A 17,368-nucleotide genomic window follows, 5' to 3' on the forward strand; every position below is an offset into this window, starting at 1 on the left:
CTTCTCTTGGAGCTGACGTCCACATGGTTTGTGCCTGACCTGCTGGGGAGACGGGGCAGGAGCCGTCTGGGTTTGAATCCCAGCTCCAGGACAGTATCCCAGCGCCTCACAGTAGCGAAAGGTGAGGAAACTAAGGCTCAGAGAGGTTAAGTAACTTGTCCAGTGCCACACAGCTAGGAAACAGAGGAGCAGGGATTCAAGCCCACGGCTGCCTGAGGCCAAAGCTGTTTCTCACATAGTACTACTGGGCTTCCCCATCCTGGGAAGGACACCCCGGCCCCACTTGGCAGTCCTGATGCTCTCCCCTGTGCTTGGGGGCATGAATAGGCAAGTGGAGGAAGAGATACTCAGATTTAAGTCTTTCGGGAGCAGGATTCTGTGTTGCGACTGGGAAGCTCTCAAGGCGATCGTAGGGTGCACCTTGTTTGCTACCCGTTCTCTGGGGTCACTTTCCTCTCTTGCCTGATGTCCAATGTCTGGAAAACTGCTTTTCTTTTTTTTCATATATTCTGTCTTGTTTTTGTGTTTATTTTAGATGGGAGGGTAAATTTGGTCTGTCTTGGCTGGAAGTGAAAGTATATTTTTAACATTTTGATCCTCTTTTATATTTAATTCTTTAATACAGTGGGAATTCATTTCCTTGTGTGCCCCGAGGTGCCTTATTTCCTTATGCCCCATGGTCCTGGCATGTAGCGGGACACACGGTTGGGCCATGACAGCGGGGTGGGGGACGTCTGTTTCTTTTGTCGATAGTGGATTCTGTTTGGGGAGCTGTGTGGTCCTTGGCCAGCGCCCGTGGAGCCCCATCCATCACTAGCCTTGCAGCTTCTGCATAATTTCTCTGGCATGAGCTGCTTGATCTTTTAAAACAATTAATTAATTTTTGGCTGCATTGGGTCTTAGTTGCTGCGCACAGGCTTTCTCTAGTTGCGGCGAGCGGGGGCTACTCTTGGTTGTGGTGCACGGGCTTCTCATTGCAGTGGCTTCCCTTTGTTGCGGAGCACGGGGTCTAGGTGCACGGTCTTCAGTAGTTGTGGCACTTGGGCTCAGTAGTTGCAGCTCACGGGCTCTAGAGCGCAGGCTCAGTAGTTGTGGCGCACGGGCTTAGTTGCTTCACAGCACGTGGGATCTTCCTGGACCAGGGCTCGAACCCGTGTCCCCTGCATTGGCAGGTGGATTCTTAACCGCCGTGCCACCCGGGAAGCCCCAAGCTGCTTGATATTTTTAAGATTTCTGTCCTCCTTGTTGGGAGAGTGAGTGGCAGGGAAGTCACCTTTTTTGAAGGGAGGCCAAGAAAACATAATTTGCTTGGGAGATTAATTAGAGCCTGGAAATTTTAAAAATTTCAAAAATGATTCTGTAGCCACCATGCTAAATTTCAAATTAGATCGTAAGCTCTTTACTCAGAATGTGCACCTCCTTTTAGAACTGAGGAGCTGATCCTTGCCTATCTGACAGGAAACTACCCCGACTACCTCCTCTCCCTCTCCACGCCCTTCATGGTTCAGCTCTTGGAGTTTCCCCAAGCAGCTGGTCTGTGTCATGCCTTTGCATATTCTGTTCCTTCTGCCTGGAATGCCCTTCCCCACATTTTCCTCTTTGAAAGCATATACCTGTCACACTCTTGCTGAAGGTTTTGTCTCCTGCTTCTCCTCCTCCCAGCCAGAGCTACACGCATCTCTGTTAGAGCCCGCACCATGTTAAATGGTCTTGAAGGACCAGAATCTCCATGAGAAAAGGGGCGCTGTCTCCTAATTCTGAGGAGAGCCTCTTCCTCTAGGCTGAACCTCTGCCAGGGCCCACCCCGCTGCTCTGCGAGCACTGGGCTCTCTTCACGTCTTGAATGAAGACTCTGGTGCGTGGACTTCCCTGGTGGTGCAGTGGTTAAGAATCCGCCTGCCAGAGCAGGGGACATGGGTTCGAGGCCTGGTCCGGGAAGATCCCACATGCCGCGGAGCAGCTAAGCCCGTGTGCCACAACTACTGAGCCTGGGCTTTAGAGCCCGCGTGCCACAACTACTGAAGCCCGCACGCCTAGAGCCCATGCTCTGCAACAAGAGAAGCCACCGCAATGAGAAGCCCACGCACCACAACAAAGAGTAGCCCCCGCTCGCCACAACTAGAGAAAGCCCTGGCACAGCAACGAAGACGCAATGCAGCCAAAAATAAATAAATAAAATAAATAAATTTTAAAAAACCAACAAAACAAACAACAAGAAAAAGACCCTGATGTGTTGCCCCAGTGTTAGGAGATCGGTGAACACAAAGGGATGTGAATCCCACACAGCACTAGGGAGTGGTTTGTACACTCCTCTTCAACTATGCAGCCCCTTGTTTACATAAACATCTTTGCAAGCCTAGGAAGTAAAAAGCAATGAAAGAGGAGAGGTGAAGAGTCTAGGGGTTCCACCAAAGCCCTCAGTTGGGTTCTGCAGAGTTCTGTTTAGAAAGCAGTGAACTTGGGGATGGGCATTGGTAAGTTTTCTCAGACAGTGTTTCTCAACTGAAAGCCTGTTTTGTGTTTGGGAGATCTAGTTAGGATACGATTTTGGCCACTGTAACACAGGTCAGAATAACAGCGACTTAAGCAGAACAAGGTAAAAGTTAGTGTTTCTCTCTCATGTACTAATTGACCATAGCAGCGCCCAGGGCTTGTGGCAGCTCCTGGGTGTTAGAGAACAAGGGTCCTTGTGTCTTGCTGCTCGCCATCCTCAGTAGATGGCTTCCACCTCGTGGTCCGGGACAGGCTGCCAGTATCTATCAGCACAGCCACATCCTGGCTGGTAGGGTGGGATGAAGAGGGGCTGGATGACAGGCTCATCCCCGCTCAGGCCCTGGCCCAGATGCTGCGTGTATCCCATCAGCTGTAACTGAGTCACACGCAGCATCTAGCTCCCAGGGGCGCTGGGAAGCGATGCGCACTGATGAAACCTCGGCATTCTAATGCTAAAGGAAGAAGGGGAGAATGAATATTAGGGGGCGACTGGCAGATTCTGCCACAGGCAGGGACAGGCCTACCCTGGAAGGCGCAGCCCAAATGCCTCTGCCTGTCATCGAGTTAATTCACCGTTTATTGTCACTCTTTGCCAGATGTTGTGCCCGGCCCTGGGACTCAAAAATAAATGACACTCAGGGGCTTCCCTGGTGGCGCAGTGGTTGAGAGTCTGCCTGCCGGTGCAGGGGACACAGGTTCGTGCCCCGGTCCGGGAAGATCCCACATGCCGCGGAGCGGCTGGGCCTGTGAGCCGCGGCCGCTGAGCCTGCGCGTCCGGAGCCTGTGCTGCGCAACGGGAGAGGCCACAATAGTGAGAGGCCTGCGTATCGCAAAAAAAAAAAAAAAAAAAATGACACTCAGGTTCTTCCTTTAAGCCTCTCCTTATAGTCTAGAAGGGATTGGGGTGCTCAAGGTTGCTGGGACAGCTGGGGGTGGCTTGGGATGGGGCATGTCGGGGAGGAGATCCACAGCGCTTAGAGATCAGTAACGGCCAACAGTGTTCTCAGCATCCCAGAGCCTTGCAAAGGCTTGGAGGAGTGAACCAGGCTGGCACCTGTGGAGAACTTGGCCAGGACCTGTGTTCCATGCTAAGGGATTTGGGCGTCACCCCGTGGTGATGGGGCTGGGTAGGGGGGTGGGGGAGGGTGAACCGGTGAGTCTCTGAGTTCTTTTTTTTTTTTTTTGCGATATGCGGGCCTCTCACTGTTGTGGCCTTTCCCGTTGCGGAGCACAGACTCCGGAAGCGCAGGCTCAGCGGCCATGGCTCACGGGCCCAGCCACTCCGTGGCATGTGGGATCTTCCCGGACCGGGGCACGAACCCGTATCCCCTGCATCGGCAGGCGGACTCTCAACCACTGCGCCACCAGGGAAGCCCCAGTCTCTGAGTTCTGACCCCAGCTGGTCTTCTCACTCACCGCACCCTGTTCTCCAGCCGCTTTGTTCAATGCAAAGGAAACTTGCCTTTGCACCTTTCCAATGCTGTGCTGTTCCCTCAGCCTAGTTTACCCTTCCCTCTCTTGTTTGCCAGTCCAGATCCTACTCAACCTTTAAGGCCCAGCTGAGTGGTGTGGTCACACTCCAAGGTCACAGCATAGTCCCTACTAAGAACTCATTAGCTCTATTCTGCAGTCTTGCTATGGTCACAGTATTGCTCCCATTTTATAAACGGGGGAATTGATGCTTCAGTATGCCCCTGGTCCCACAGCTAGAGAGATGCAGCAGGTAGCAGAGGTCCTGATCTATTGTCCTCTCTGCTCGCTGGCCTGGCGATGCTGCCCCGGGCAGCCATTTCCAGATGCAGGGGCAGGAGATCAGCAGCAGGGAGGTGAGCTGGAGGGGCGGGGAATGACGCGGAATAATTCAGAATAATGCGGAGTAGTGTGGAATGATGGGGAGAGAGGAATCCTCAGCTCATGTGTCCAGAGAGCCTTTCTTAGAATTACCCCCCAAAATGCTGAGGTTAAATCCTAGGGCCAAAGTCACAGAGCAACAAACTGAGATTTAAATCTAGGACTCTGAATCCCATTTTACTTTATTTTATTTTTTGGAAGCTTAAAGTATACAGAAAAGAAATTCAAAGTATACTGATAGTCTTACCACTCAGAAATAACCACTATTTTTTTTTTGCGGTACGCGGGCCTCTCACTGTTGTGGCCTCTCCCGTTGCGGAGCACAGGCTCCGGAGGCGCAGGCTCAGCGGCCATGGCTCACGGGCCCAGCTGCTCCGTGACATGTGGGATCCTCCCGGACCGGGGCACGAACCCGTGTCACCAGGGAAGCCCGGAAATAACCACTATTAATATCCTGATATATATATATATTTTTTTTTTAAAAAAAAGTTTATTTCCAATTTTTATAGAAGAGTTCATCTTTTCTAAAAGTAATATTAAATGATTCTGCTCAATATAAATAATTCAAACTTTAAAGATGAGAGCTTAAAAATCATCCCAAATATTATCCTTCAGAAATGCCTATCGTTTCCTCCAGTGGTAATCATTCTAGATGTCTCTGTAGGGATATAGACAGATTTAAATAGACACTTTTATAAATAGTGATCATATTCCTGTTTAGTAGAGTAGCCACTAGCCACACGTACCTACTGACCCCTTGAATTGTGGTAGGTTTGAATCAAGATGTGCTCTAAGTGTAAAGTACACAATGGATTTAGAAAAATTAATATGAAAAAGAATGTAAAATATCTCAATAACTTAAAAAATACTGATTACTGGTTAAACTGATAATATTTGGATATATTGAGTTAAACAGAATATATTAGTAAAATTAACTTCACCTGTCTCTTGTTTCTTTTTTAATGTAGCTACTACAAATTTTAAAGTAACATGTGGCTTGCATATATTTCTGTTGGATGGCAGGGTACTATTACAAAATAAGGTGTTAGTAAGTATTCATGGAGGGAAGAAACTGAATCCGAAGGAATTGTTGAGCTCCAAATAACTGCTTCACCATGTGACAATCATTTCCTAAAGAGTCCAATAAAGCTTTTTTTAAAAAAATATTTATTTATTTGGCTGCACCGGGTCTTAGTTGCGACATGTGGGATCTTTTAGTTGCGGCACGTGGACTCTTAGTTGCGGCATACAGGATCTAGTTCTCTAGTGACTAGGGATTGAACCTGGGCCCCCTGCATTGGGATCGTGGAGTCTTAGCCACTGGACCACCAGGGAAGTCCCCAATAAAGCTTTAAGAAGATTGGAGTCATGTTTGGTTTTTTTGTTTAAACATATATTACAGTGTTTTGAAAGATGAGGGCATGGCCCCTGAAGTTCCTCCCAGTTTTTGACGTATTATTGTTTTTGCATCATATTAATTTATAACAGTCATGTTCTGTTTTGTAATTCTCATAGGCCTGCAGGCCTCTGCCTACATGTCCTTCATCCCTGAGCCCTGGATTTCTTTTTTAGCTGGATTTCATTCTCAGGAAGGACTCATGCTTCTGGGAGGAAGCTGCTGTTTGGGCTGGCCTGTCCATGTGGGCTTTGCTCCGTATCCCCGGGCTCTGTGCCGACATGGCCTTACGGCCCTCGGTGTTGATGCGGCCGTGGAACAAGCCTGACGTCCTCTGCATCTTGTAGGCAATTGCTTTCTCTTCTTGGACAGCAGAAGAATTCTTGTGTTCAGTAGCCTAACTCAGCTCTGTTTTTGCGTTGCTTGGTTCCTCCCAGGACCCTCGGTCTCATCTCTAAAAGATTATTTTCGGCTCCACATTGCACAGAGGCACTGCTGAGAACTATAGAGTCAGCAGCTTTGGGTCACTGACCAGAGCACTTGGAAAGGCTCTTGTTACAGCTCTCGGCCTTTGGTAGACCTACTTCCCAAAATCTCAGTGGGTCCTCTGTGATATTTTCTTTTTAGTTAATTTTAGATTACACAAATAATGGGCAAACCTTTTCTCCTTTCTAGGGCCAGGACATTACAGATAAAGCTAAAGTCTAATTGGCCGCTAACCCCCATTGAGGTTCTCCTTCCTGTACCCCAGTGGTAACTACTGCCACGGGTTTGAGGCATATCCTTCCAGACCTTTAAAAATTGCTTTTATATTTTCATACAATTATGTTCTGTCCCTTCACAGAAAAAATAGACTGTGTTCAGGCTGGTGTATGAATTGTTCTGGGTTTACTCAGAACAATCTGTATGTGTGGATTCCAAAGAGCTGCTCTTAGAGTGAGGTTTTTATTCTAATTAACAAGCCAACAGAGACATTAACAAAGAAGTATAAGCAATGCGCTCTTAGGAGCAGAACCTTCGTACAAACGTTCCCAGATACCATGTCTGTAGAGCTTTGACTTCTAGGCAGGAACAGACTGCATGCATTCAGGTCATTTTGACACAAACTTGTTTTAAGAATCTGAGTACACAAGACTTTCTACCAGCTCATGTCCGTGTATAAAGCCGTAGACCACAAAAGAGCTAGAAGATTTCACTGCATTGTCTCTGAAAAATACAGAGTATTGGGTTTTGTGTGTTTTATAGCGATCATGCTGAATAAATCATAAGACAACTTTGTGTCTTCTACTGAACTTGAGCTCTGTCCACATCAACGAGTATCCATCTTTCTAGTTCAATAAATATGGGACAGAGGAATGAATGCTTGGGCTGCCACCCTTTTGCTTTCATACTCTGGAACATTCTTAACTAATTAAGAGAATTCACCGTAAGACGGTCCTGAGGTCCTTGGGGAGTTCCCAGCACACAGACCATTCCTCACCCCCATTTAGCTTCTCACTGTGTTCTTTGTAGATGACATGGCGGAACTCCTCCTTGGGGAATCAAAGCTGGAGCAGTACCTGAAGGAACACCCCCTGCGGCAGGGGGCCAGTCCCCGAGGCCCCAGGCCCCAGATGACTGAGGTCCGCAAGCATCTGACCGCTGCCCTGGACCGAGGGAACCTCAAGGTACCGTGGGCCTCGGGATGAGGGCTTAGAGGGATGTGCTGGCTCTACCCCCTCTGGGCAGCGTGTGCTCGGGAAGGACGCCCAGGGACAAACTGGGCGACGAGCGGAGCACATCTGTGGCTTGTCTTCTGAGGAGCAGGCCGACTCCCTGTGCAATTGATGTGGGGCTTCCAGACCGATGGCTTCTCTCTGATGAGAGTCTCTAATGACACATTATCCTGAGAAATGGCACTAATCTTCCCCAGGTGCTTGGAATAAAGCTGTTATCTGTGGCCCAGGACTCAATCTGACACCTTGTCCCACTGAGAAGAGAGAAGTGAATCAGGAGTGTCGCTTAAACCACATGATATCCTGCCTGAAATGTGCAGCTTGTGAATGTCCCAGGCAGCTCTGGCCCGGAGCGGGGTGCACATTGGCGCCGGCAGGCCTGGTACCTTGGTGTGGGAGGGAACCGGGGCAGGAACTTCCCTCTGCCTGAGCAATGACCCTAATCCTCATGGCACAGGAAACCCTAAGCGCTGCCCTTCTCCTCATCTGCCCTGTTTCCTGGTCTCCGTATTCAGCTTTCCCTCTCCATTTCACATCTTTCCTTCACTGAATCTTTTTCACCTTGCCTTCCCTCCCCCCTGCCCCCTTCCCCACCCTGTTACCTCACTTACTAGTTTCTGGACACTTCCCTGCCTGAAGTCTGGCTCTTAACTGGTTTCCTGAAGTCAGTCTTGTTCAGATAGCTGACTGCATCCCAGCACTCCTGCCAGCTTCTTCAGGGTCCCTTTAAAATCTCGGATGTATTCTCTGTTGGGGAAGGGCAGTCTTCAGTGAACTTTTAAAGCTCTTCCTTTCTTCCTTCCTTCCTTCTTTCACTTTTCTTCAGAGTTAGGGACAGTTGTCTCCATGTCAGTTGTTCTTAACGAAGATGGTCCTGGTGACATTGGTGGGTCCTAATCAGTGGGAAAGGGTGGGGGGACCTCATAGTGACAGCTGGTCAGACTCAAGTGTCCTTCCAGGAGGTATAAGGCTGAGACTCTGTGTTGGGGGGAGAGGTTGAAGATCACTGCTCCAGGCCTGGCACCTTGGCTAGTTTCTATCCCACTTTGAGTCCCCCCACTATGAATTAACCTTTAATTTTACCACATGTTCATAGTTTTTGCTCTCCATCCTCCACAACCCAGTGCGGTAGTAAGAACATTGAATTTCAACTTAGAATTCTGAGTTTGCTTTCCAGTTGTGGATTTGTAAGCTGTGTGATCGTGGGAAGTTACTTAAGCTCTCTGAGCTTCACATTTCTTATCTGTAAGTGTACTTAGCTCAAGGCCATTCTGAGTCTCAGGTGTAGAAGTTCTTTCACAACTGGATAGCGCGAGATACATGTCAGTTTTTGCTATTTTATTGGTTCTACCTAGAGAAGTTTTCTCCTGCTGCCATTTTTGAGCTCCTCTGCCTTATAAAGAGTGTTCCAAAGTCATATTTGGAACATATCTTGCCTGGGCGGGTTGACCCACTCACGCTGGCTGATGTGAAATTTCCTCTCCTCTTGACCTTAAGTTCGGGTGTCTCCTAGCTGGGAGCTAGGGAAAGCCCTGTGAAGACACAGGTGCCCACAAAACACAAGTGAACTGAGGCTGGAGAGACCAGAGCGAGGTAGCCGTGTGGTGGCAAAAAGAGCCCGGACGAGGAGTCAGGAGGCCTGGCTTCTGATTCAACTCAAGAAAGTTGCGCTTGTCACAGGCAAGGTAACATGGCACTGGGCTGGAGCTGCTCCCCTCTCCCCCTCGGCCCAGGGGCCTCTGCCAAGCTGTTTCCTCCTCTGCACAAGGCCATAGATTGGACTTGCCCAGCAAGGCTCTCCATACTGTGCATACTCTTGGAATTTTCTTCAAGCTCCTGCATATTTTCCATCTGGCCCTTCAAGTTTACCTTTTTTTTTTTTAATTAAAAATTTTTTCGGGTTTAATTTTTAAAACTTTCTTCTTGTGGTAAAATATAAATATCATAAAATTTGCCATTTTAACCATCTTTTAGGTTCAGTGGTTTTAAGTGCATTCGTATTCAGATCCCCACCATCTATCCCCAGAAACTTTTCATCATCCCAAACTGAAGCTCTGTGCCCAGCAAACACTAACTCCCTCCCCCTCCCCCTTTAGTTTGCTTTTCAGCCTATGGGTCTCAGTTCTGGGGAAAGAGGGAGGACACAGGAATCTCCTAGGAAGCCTTTTCAATATACCCAAGCCTGCCCTGTCCCCTTCCCTGGTGGAGAACCCCTGTGGTGGATGCTTTCTTTTCACAGCTCTTTTTCTCTTTTCTTAAGTCTGCTCTGATTTCTTTCTCTGTTTCCAAATACAATTCTGACGTCTTGCATTGGTGCCACTCCCTTGGGCCACTCTTAAAACCCTTTTGCTCCCTTCATTCTCTTGCCTGTTCTATGTCCTCTGTAGCGCTACCCCTGCTCCCTTTCAGGGACTGCCTGGAAGCCGACCACCTTGGCTGAAACAGCGGCTTCGCCACGCTCTGGCTGGTTACCTGCATATCGCCCACTCCGTCTCAGCCATAGATTACAGGATAGTGCAGCTTCATGGTGTGCTTCTGTAAGCTGAAAAATCCGGCTTTGTATACCTGGGGTTCCACTGAGAAGGCCTAGAAGAGGGTGATAAATGTTTCCTTATGTAGATGGCTGGGTTGCCTCTTCTTTCCCCAGTGATGAGTGGGGCTTGAGGATGGGCTGAGGATGAGGTTGGTGGGTGTGGACTGGGGAAGCCAGCCTCTCCTGATGGAGAGGAAGACGAGCCCATCAGAGTTAGAACTTGCAGCCTCTGGGAAGGGACCTGGGTCAGTAACCATAACAAGCTGGAACAGCTCAGCGAGAAAAGTTTGTCCCCGGAAAGAAAGCAAGTCCTGAATTTTGCACCAATTTAGAAAGCCTCTCTCCTTGGGATTTGGGTTACAGTCTGTGTTATACCCCCAGTGCCGTGGGCAGGACCCACCAGGATGTCCGTGGAGCCTCCTTTTCGGAGACAGGTGCTCGTGTGTTTTGTTCATAACGCACGCCTTCCATTCTTGACCCAAACCTGAGGCCTGAGGGGAGCCTGTTTTACAGCAGATTTTTTTTTTTTTTTTTTTTTTTTGCGGTACGCGGGCCTCTCACCGCCGTGGCCTCTCCCGTTGCGGAGCACAGGCTCCGGACGCGCAGGCTCAGCGGCCATGGCTCACGGGCCCAGCCGCTCCGCGGCATGTGGGATCCTCCCGAACCCGCGTCCCCTGCATCGGCAGGCGGCCTCTCAACCACTGCGCCACCAGGGAAGCCCCACAGCAGATTTATTGAAGTGTAATTCACATGCCATATAATTCCTCCATTGAAAGTGTACAATCCAGGAGCTGTGCAACCATTACGTCAATTTTAGAACATTTTCATCACCCCAGAAGTAAACCCGTAGGTGTTAGCAGTCATCTCTCATGCCCCCATCGTGCAGCCCTAGGCAACACCAGTCTGCTTTCTGCCTCAGCAGGCTCGACCGTTCGGGCCAATATATGTCGCCTGTGTGACGGGCTTTTTCACTCAGCGTCATGTTCTTGAGGTTCACCCATGTGGTCCCAGGGGTCAGTTTTTCGTTCCTGATGATGGCTCAGTAATATTCCGGGGGACGGCGAGACCACATTTTGCCTCCCCCCTCATCAGCTGCTGGCCACATGGGCTGTTTCCGCTCTGGGGCCCCTGCGAGCAGTACCAACAAGAAGGCTCCCACGCCCGTCTTTCTGTGCAGAGCCGCGGGGCTCCATGGGAGCATCACACATCATATCGTAGGAAAATGTTTTTTTCTCTCCTTTTCCTTCTAGTCAGAATTCCTACAAGAGTCCAATCTGATCATGGCCAAGTTGGATTATGTTGAAGGAGACTATGAAGCCGCTCTCAACATTTATGCCCGGGTGGGCCTGGAAGACTGGCCGCTGACGGGCGTCCCCCCTTACAGGTTACGGATGGCCGCGGACGCCTACGCCACCAAAGGTGAGGCCCACGCCTGCTCTCCTGGGGGCCATGCCCTGGGTCGCGCTGTCTGGAGCTGCAGGGCCTCCCTGGATCCTGCGGTTTGACCCCTGTGCCCTTGGCTGGGCTTAACCCTGGCAGCTCCTGGCGAGGCCCCTGGGGTTGCCCCACCACAGGCACTGGATCATTTTAAGTCCAGCGACACGGCGTTTCCTTAGAGCTGCAGCTCCTCAGTTGTCCCTGAAGGAACAACATTGCAGTAAAGTTTCCTGATGATTAATGTGAAGCTTAAGCAGGGACCGTTCTTGGTAATTGAGATGCCGCACAGCGTATATACAGGGATCCTTATCACATGGCCAGTCGGCCATGTGGCTGATCTCATTTTTATTCATCAGTGCCACCTCTGGGTTAATTAAGGCTCAGTGGTCACTGTAACAGCCCGTCATGCAGTGTTTACCTGGGGGCCTAGGGGCTCAGGGGATAGACGGGGGAAATGTTGCCCTGGTTGCCACAGAGGAGTTTGTAATCTAATGTGAGGGAGTGCAATCCCACGGGAAAAAAAAAATGACAGAAAGCCAGGGCACACACATTATTTGACCTTTCCAAGTCTCCACTTCCTCATCTATGAAATGAGTATAATCACATCCACTTCACAGAGTTATGAGGATTAAGTCACATAATGTATGTAAAGCACTTACTAAATGATATTTTTAAACGTCAGCCCCAAACAAAACAGCAAATGGAAAAAGCCAGGCCCGGTAACAGCTTTTCAGAGGCAGGAGAGGTCACTGTAGGCCAGCAGGGCCAGGAAGGCTTCCTGGAGGAGGAGGGACACTTTGAAGTAGATTTATAAAGGCCTCAGTAAGAAGGAGACCCTCTGAAAGCAGCTCCTCTCCTTCCTGCCACCTACCATGCAAACCATGCAAACCATGCAATGTGGCTGACTGTGGCCACACAGAGGCTCGGGCCCTGGGTGGGTTGACCCTCTAGAACAGCACTGAGCCGGCCACTTGTCTGCAGCCGGCTGTCTGTCTTGGTTATCCTATGCAATGTTGAACAAAGACCCAGCCAAGGCACACTTAAAGAGCCTTGTGACAGGGGTGACAGATTCACCCAGTTCCCTGGGGAGCCTTGCTCAAGCACTTTTAGGTTCCTCTAATTAATCTTCTCAGTGTCCCTGTGGGCTGGGAAAGGATGCTGTCACTCTGACAGGGCACTCTGGTGGTTTACTGGGCACAGTCCTTTGAGGCTGTCTCAGGGGTTCTGAGGGCCTAGACCTGGGCGTGCATCTGTCTGAGGTCTGTGCCACACAGCTGCTCTCTTTTCTCGCTGGTGTTCACCCAGCACCTCACATGCCTTAGGCTTATGGGAGCTGTGTGTGTGTGCACGTGTGTGTGTGTGTGTGTGTGTGAGAGAGAGAGAGAGATTTGGGGCCAGGAACGATATTGTGCAACAAGAGCAAGGCTTCATCTGGCAGTTTCCAGTCACCTGATTGACCTGGGGCCTCCTGGCTTGTAGCCAGGAGTTGGTTTGTCCTTTGGGGGTGGAGCATGGCTCTAAGACCTGGTTAGCACCAAGAGCTCAGGTCTTGATTTGAGACGGCCTGGTGGGCAGACTGTCTGCAGGTGGCACCACCAGCTTAGTCTCACACCTGCCATGCAAAGTGGGCAAGGGGGACAGGAGGCTTGGTCCCCAAGTCTGGCCCTGGGTGGTGTGTGATTAGCAGTGGGCCCCAGCCACGGGGCTGAGGCATTTGGCTGTTGGGACATGCTGGCTGGCTCATGGGAGAAGGGAACAGCTGTCCCCTCACTTCACCAGAGTAAGACTGGGCTGGAGCAAAGCCCAGGTGCACCTTGGATGGGCATGCACCAGCCCACGCCCCTCCCCTGTGCCACCTGTATGCTGCTGTCAGCCGGGGAATTGACCTGCACACTTTCACAGGTCACCTCAACTTTTCCATGGTCCCCTGAGGTCTGACTCGACCCAGTCTCTCAGCCAGAGTCAATGTCCATGAACTCCCACATCTGCTCTTGCAGCCGTGGCCGGGAGCAGATCCCCCTGGCCAGGTAATATAGCCTCGGCTTGTTGGGAATCAGAAGCCAACAGGATTCAGTTATGAGAACCTCCTATGGGCCAACACCACGTTAGGGTTTTACTGTCTTTTTAATCCTCCAAACCCCTAATTTACAGACCAAGGAAATGAGACCGGGTGAGGTTGCTAAGAATGATACGGTGCCTGCTGTGTGCCAGGCACTGTGGCCCTTATTTGGGTATCTCAGCCAAGCTTCACCATCACCCTGTGAGGTAGACACTATTATTTTTTCCATTTTACAGATGAGAAAACCGAGGCACAGGGATGTTAGATATGCTGCCCGGGGGCCTACAGCTGGGAAGTGGTAGAGCCAGGACTCAGCCTCAGTGGCTGGTTCCAGAGCCCATGCTCTCCTACTGAGTGACAGGAGGGGGACTTAGTCTGAAGAGTGTTCAGCTCCAAAGCCCACGTTCTTAATTACTCTGCTCTGTTGGCACGTGGATGGGAATGCGCTCAGGCCAGGTAAGGTTTCCGCAGGTAGAAAACATTCAGGTCACTAGAGAACACCCTAGATTTGTGTCCACACTCCTCCTCTCAGCCCCACCTCTCACGTTCCTCTCCCTTAACTCCTTGCCCAGGTCCCTTGCTGTAAGTTCTGGCCCTTAAGCTCGCATGTCCTGTCTTCCCTGACACCCTCCAGGGCTCACCCATTCAGAGGCCATCACATTTGATAGTATCACAGCCCAGTAGGTTAGAACTACTCAAACATCATATTAGAACTAGTTGTACTGCGATCAGACACTCCTGCCAGTCTGTGAGTTCCACTCAGGGAGGAAATGTTTTGTTCGTTTGCCATCCTCAGAAACTAGCACGGTGTCTGGTACCTAATTGGTGCTCAATTATTGATTGAAATTTGTAGAAGTTCCCTTGCTCAGATTTCTACCAAGGTGCCCATCGTGTAATTCAGGTGATTCTGGGTGCCTTTGCTTCTAGCTGTCATGGTCAGGTGCATTTTCTTTGCCCAGGGGTAACATACTGGGCATATTTCGATAATTCAGACTTACTCGCTGCCAGTTACGGGGTATACCTGTAAGAGCATGTTGACATCACACCATGACAGAGGCTGGCATGGATCCCTTCCCCAAAGGTTATACATTTCAGTTCATTGCCATTATCAGAGAGCCTCTCAATGGATCTCAACTCCCCCCCCCCGCCCATCCCCCCAGCACCTTCCTCCTATCCCTTAAAACTAAGTAGAGAAACAGAGAATGGGAATAGAAGCCATGGAGAAACTCTTTAGCTTCTGGTAGAACTGGGTTAATCAAGTGAGTAGAAATCTTTATTCTGGGCACAGATTGAGATATCACGTGAAATCTCCAGGACACCGAATGGCCACAGATGTTCTTTTCCCAAAGGGGGAGGCTTGGGAACAGTGAACACATGGTCACTGTCTATTTTGGGACTTCGATCTGCTGGACATCGGCTAACTTGCTGCAGCTAGGACAGTGGGAGCTGTAAGTGGCTTGCCTTCCTAGAGATGGCCTTTATAAATAGCCTTGGCATGTACCCTGTTGTAATAGAGGGACCACAGATGCATGGGTTCCAACTGAGGGAAGGCCTGTGACAGTCCTGCGATGGCCCACCTGGTCACGGTGGGTAGGCAGCTGTGTTCTGCGAGGTTGCTGTTCCTCCCCCGTCTGCTAGGGCGCAGTCCTCATCTGTGTGATGGATGACTGAAGCTGGGTGGCTGGCATGTTGCAGCTCGTGGAAAGGGGAAAGGAGAGAGATGTCTAGGGTGAGCAGAAGTAACACATATCAGCTGTGCTGACAGTGCACCGGTGAGAAGTCACTATAGGGCCATGCCACCAGGCACTTGGGAAAAAGAGGAGACTGGGGGGGGGTATGTAAGCCTCTCGTTAGACATGTCCATCAGAGCTTGGTCTCGGACCCAGATGGGACCTGTTGGAGGATGCAGGTGAATGAAAGGGAATGCGTAGGATCTGAGGCTTGGGATTGGTGCCCACGAGGAGGGAAATTACGAGCCTGGAAACAGCAGCGTGGTATTAAACTTCCTTTCCAGATTGCATGGTACCAAAGCAGAGAAGGACTGACTCCAAAATATAAACAGGGCCTTCACAACCATCTCTCATACAGACGTCTTATTTTCCAGCAGGGGAGACTGTGCCAGAGAAGGTAAGGGACTTGCCCAATGACACAGAATGAACTGGAGGCAGGGCCCCGACACGGAGGTGTTTCTTGGTAGGAAACGTTCCTGTCAAGCTGCATGACATCTGCCCAGGTGGAGAAGGCGGTATAGTGTTGGGAGCTTTGTGGGGCCTCCTCCACTTTCTTTATTCCTCCTTTGTTCCTGGGTTTGAAATTGCTCCTCTGACACACTGACTCAGAGCTTGGGGTGTTGGAGCCAGACTTCCAAGTTTGATCTGTAGCTTTGTCACTTACTAGCTGTAGGATCTCGTGCAAATTACTTTCACCTCACTGGGGCTCCCTTTCTTCATCCATAAAATGGAGATAATAATAGTATCTACACTGTAGCATTGTTGTAGGGAAGGAGTGAGCACATGTAAAGCGCTTAGCACGGTGCCTGGCAGATAACAAAGGTTAGCTATTTTTATTCTTATGTATCCCTGGAGCTTGAACCCAAATGGATAGATCTCTTCAGAAGCCCCAGGTAACAGCCAGCTATGGGGAGAGGGGAGAGTTGCCCTAGTGTATCTGCCTTGTGTAGCAGAGGGCTTGGCTCAGGCTGTGGGAGTGCAAGCAGAGATTGGAGGCTGAGAGAGGAAAGGCTGTTGCTGCTGGAGGCTGGGGGGCACCCAGTGGTCAGGGGCAGGTGGAGTGGGTACCGTAACATCCTGCACTTCGTCAGCCCTGCCCCGGGCTGGCCCGGAAGGTTAGAGGGTCTTTAGAGCTGGAGCCACATTCATGGTTTTATCACAAAAGGACATTCACGTTGGGATGGATCAGTTGATGCAAGTAGTGTTCCTTTAAGAGGCAAAAACAATTCACACAATTCCCAGACAGTTGTCTTCATAAGGAACATGCTAAATACATTGGCCGATAAGAGAGGAGACAGCGGAGGAGGAGAAACTGTCTCTGCTGGGCTCCAGGGAGGAGGGCTCGTCTCTGCTGACCGCACTTCACTTCCTGGCCAGAGGCCTCCCCTTCCCTAGAGTCTGCAGATCTTGTGGGCCTCTCGCTTCGCAGAAGGGCGGGTGTGATGAGAACAGCAGTGGGGATGTGGTAACGGAATCATATAATGGCCTCCCCTTGGGTATGTTACTTCCTTCCTCGGGTGAGACTGGCCCCAGAGCCCTCTTCGGTCTGCCCACTGTGTGCTCTGAGCATCGGGTCTTGGGGCGTGGTGTCAAGAAGGAACTAAGATGCCCACCTCTCCGTGGGCAGCGCCGAGGGGCGAGGGAGCTCTCAGGGGCTTTCAGAAGTGCTGCCTGTTCCCTTAAGCTTGTAAGCACTAGTCTTCAAACACAGAACCCATCTCCAGAAAGGTGTGGATCTCAGCCTTGCCCTCCCCAGCTTGAAAACCAGTGTCTTCTCACACCCACGGACCTCAGCTTGCGGTAATCAGTCGTTAGGCCAGAGGACAGAGACTTAGAACATTCACTGACAAAACGTTTTGGGAAGAGGCCCCTGGGGATTGCTCGCTGTCTTCCACGGGCCCCCTGCCAGTGCAAAATTCAGACAAATCAGCACAAGGGACACGGTTCATTGTTGAGGGGCTTTTATTAGGTGTTGCTCACGGGCTTCTCCACCACACTTTGCTCAGTCCTGGGCCGCTGGGTGGTATCAAAAAAGACCTGAAATAAATTGAGTTGGAAATTGTTCAGGCTGTGGGTAGTTATGACTTGAGTACTGTCGTGCTCCCAAGAAGGCTGTCGCATGTTGTGGCCACGGAGGAAACAAATATCTTGACC

General features: G+C 50.3%; 1 protein-coding gene across 3 annotated transcripts in view; it reads left to right on the forward strand.

Moving 5' to 3' along the window:
* Positions 1-17,368, forward strand: part of TTC7B (tetratricopeptide repeat domain 7B) — a 238,285-nt gene that overhangs the window by 16,192 nt on the left and 204,725 nt on the right. For all 3 annotated transcript variants that reach the window (XM_079912560.1, XM_079912558.1, XM_079912559.1), the window contains exons 2-3: positions 7,253-7,407; positions 11,239-11,407. In XM_079912560.1, the coding sequence (XP_079768686.1) occupies positions 7,253-7,407; positions 11,239-11,407 (324 nt within the window). The remainder of the gene's footprint in view (positions 1-7,252; positions 7,408-11,238; positions 11,408-17,368) is intronic.

This window comes from Stenella coeruleoalba, assembly GCF_951394435.1.
Source record: "Stenella coeruleoalba genome assembly, chromosome: 2".
In the NCBI taxonomy this organism is placed as follows: Eukaryota; Metazoa; Chordata; class Mammalia; order Artiodactyla; family Delphinidae; genus Stenella; species Stenella coeruleoalba.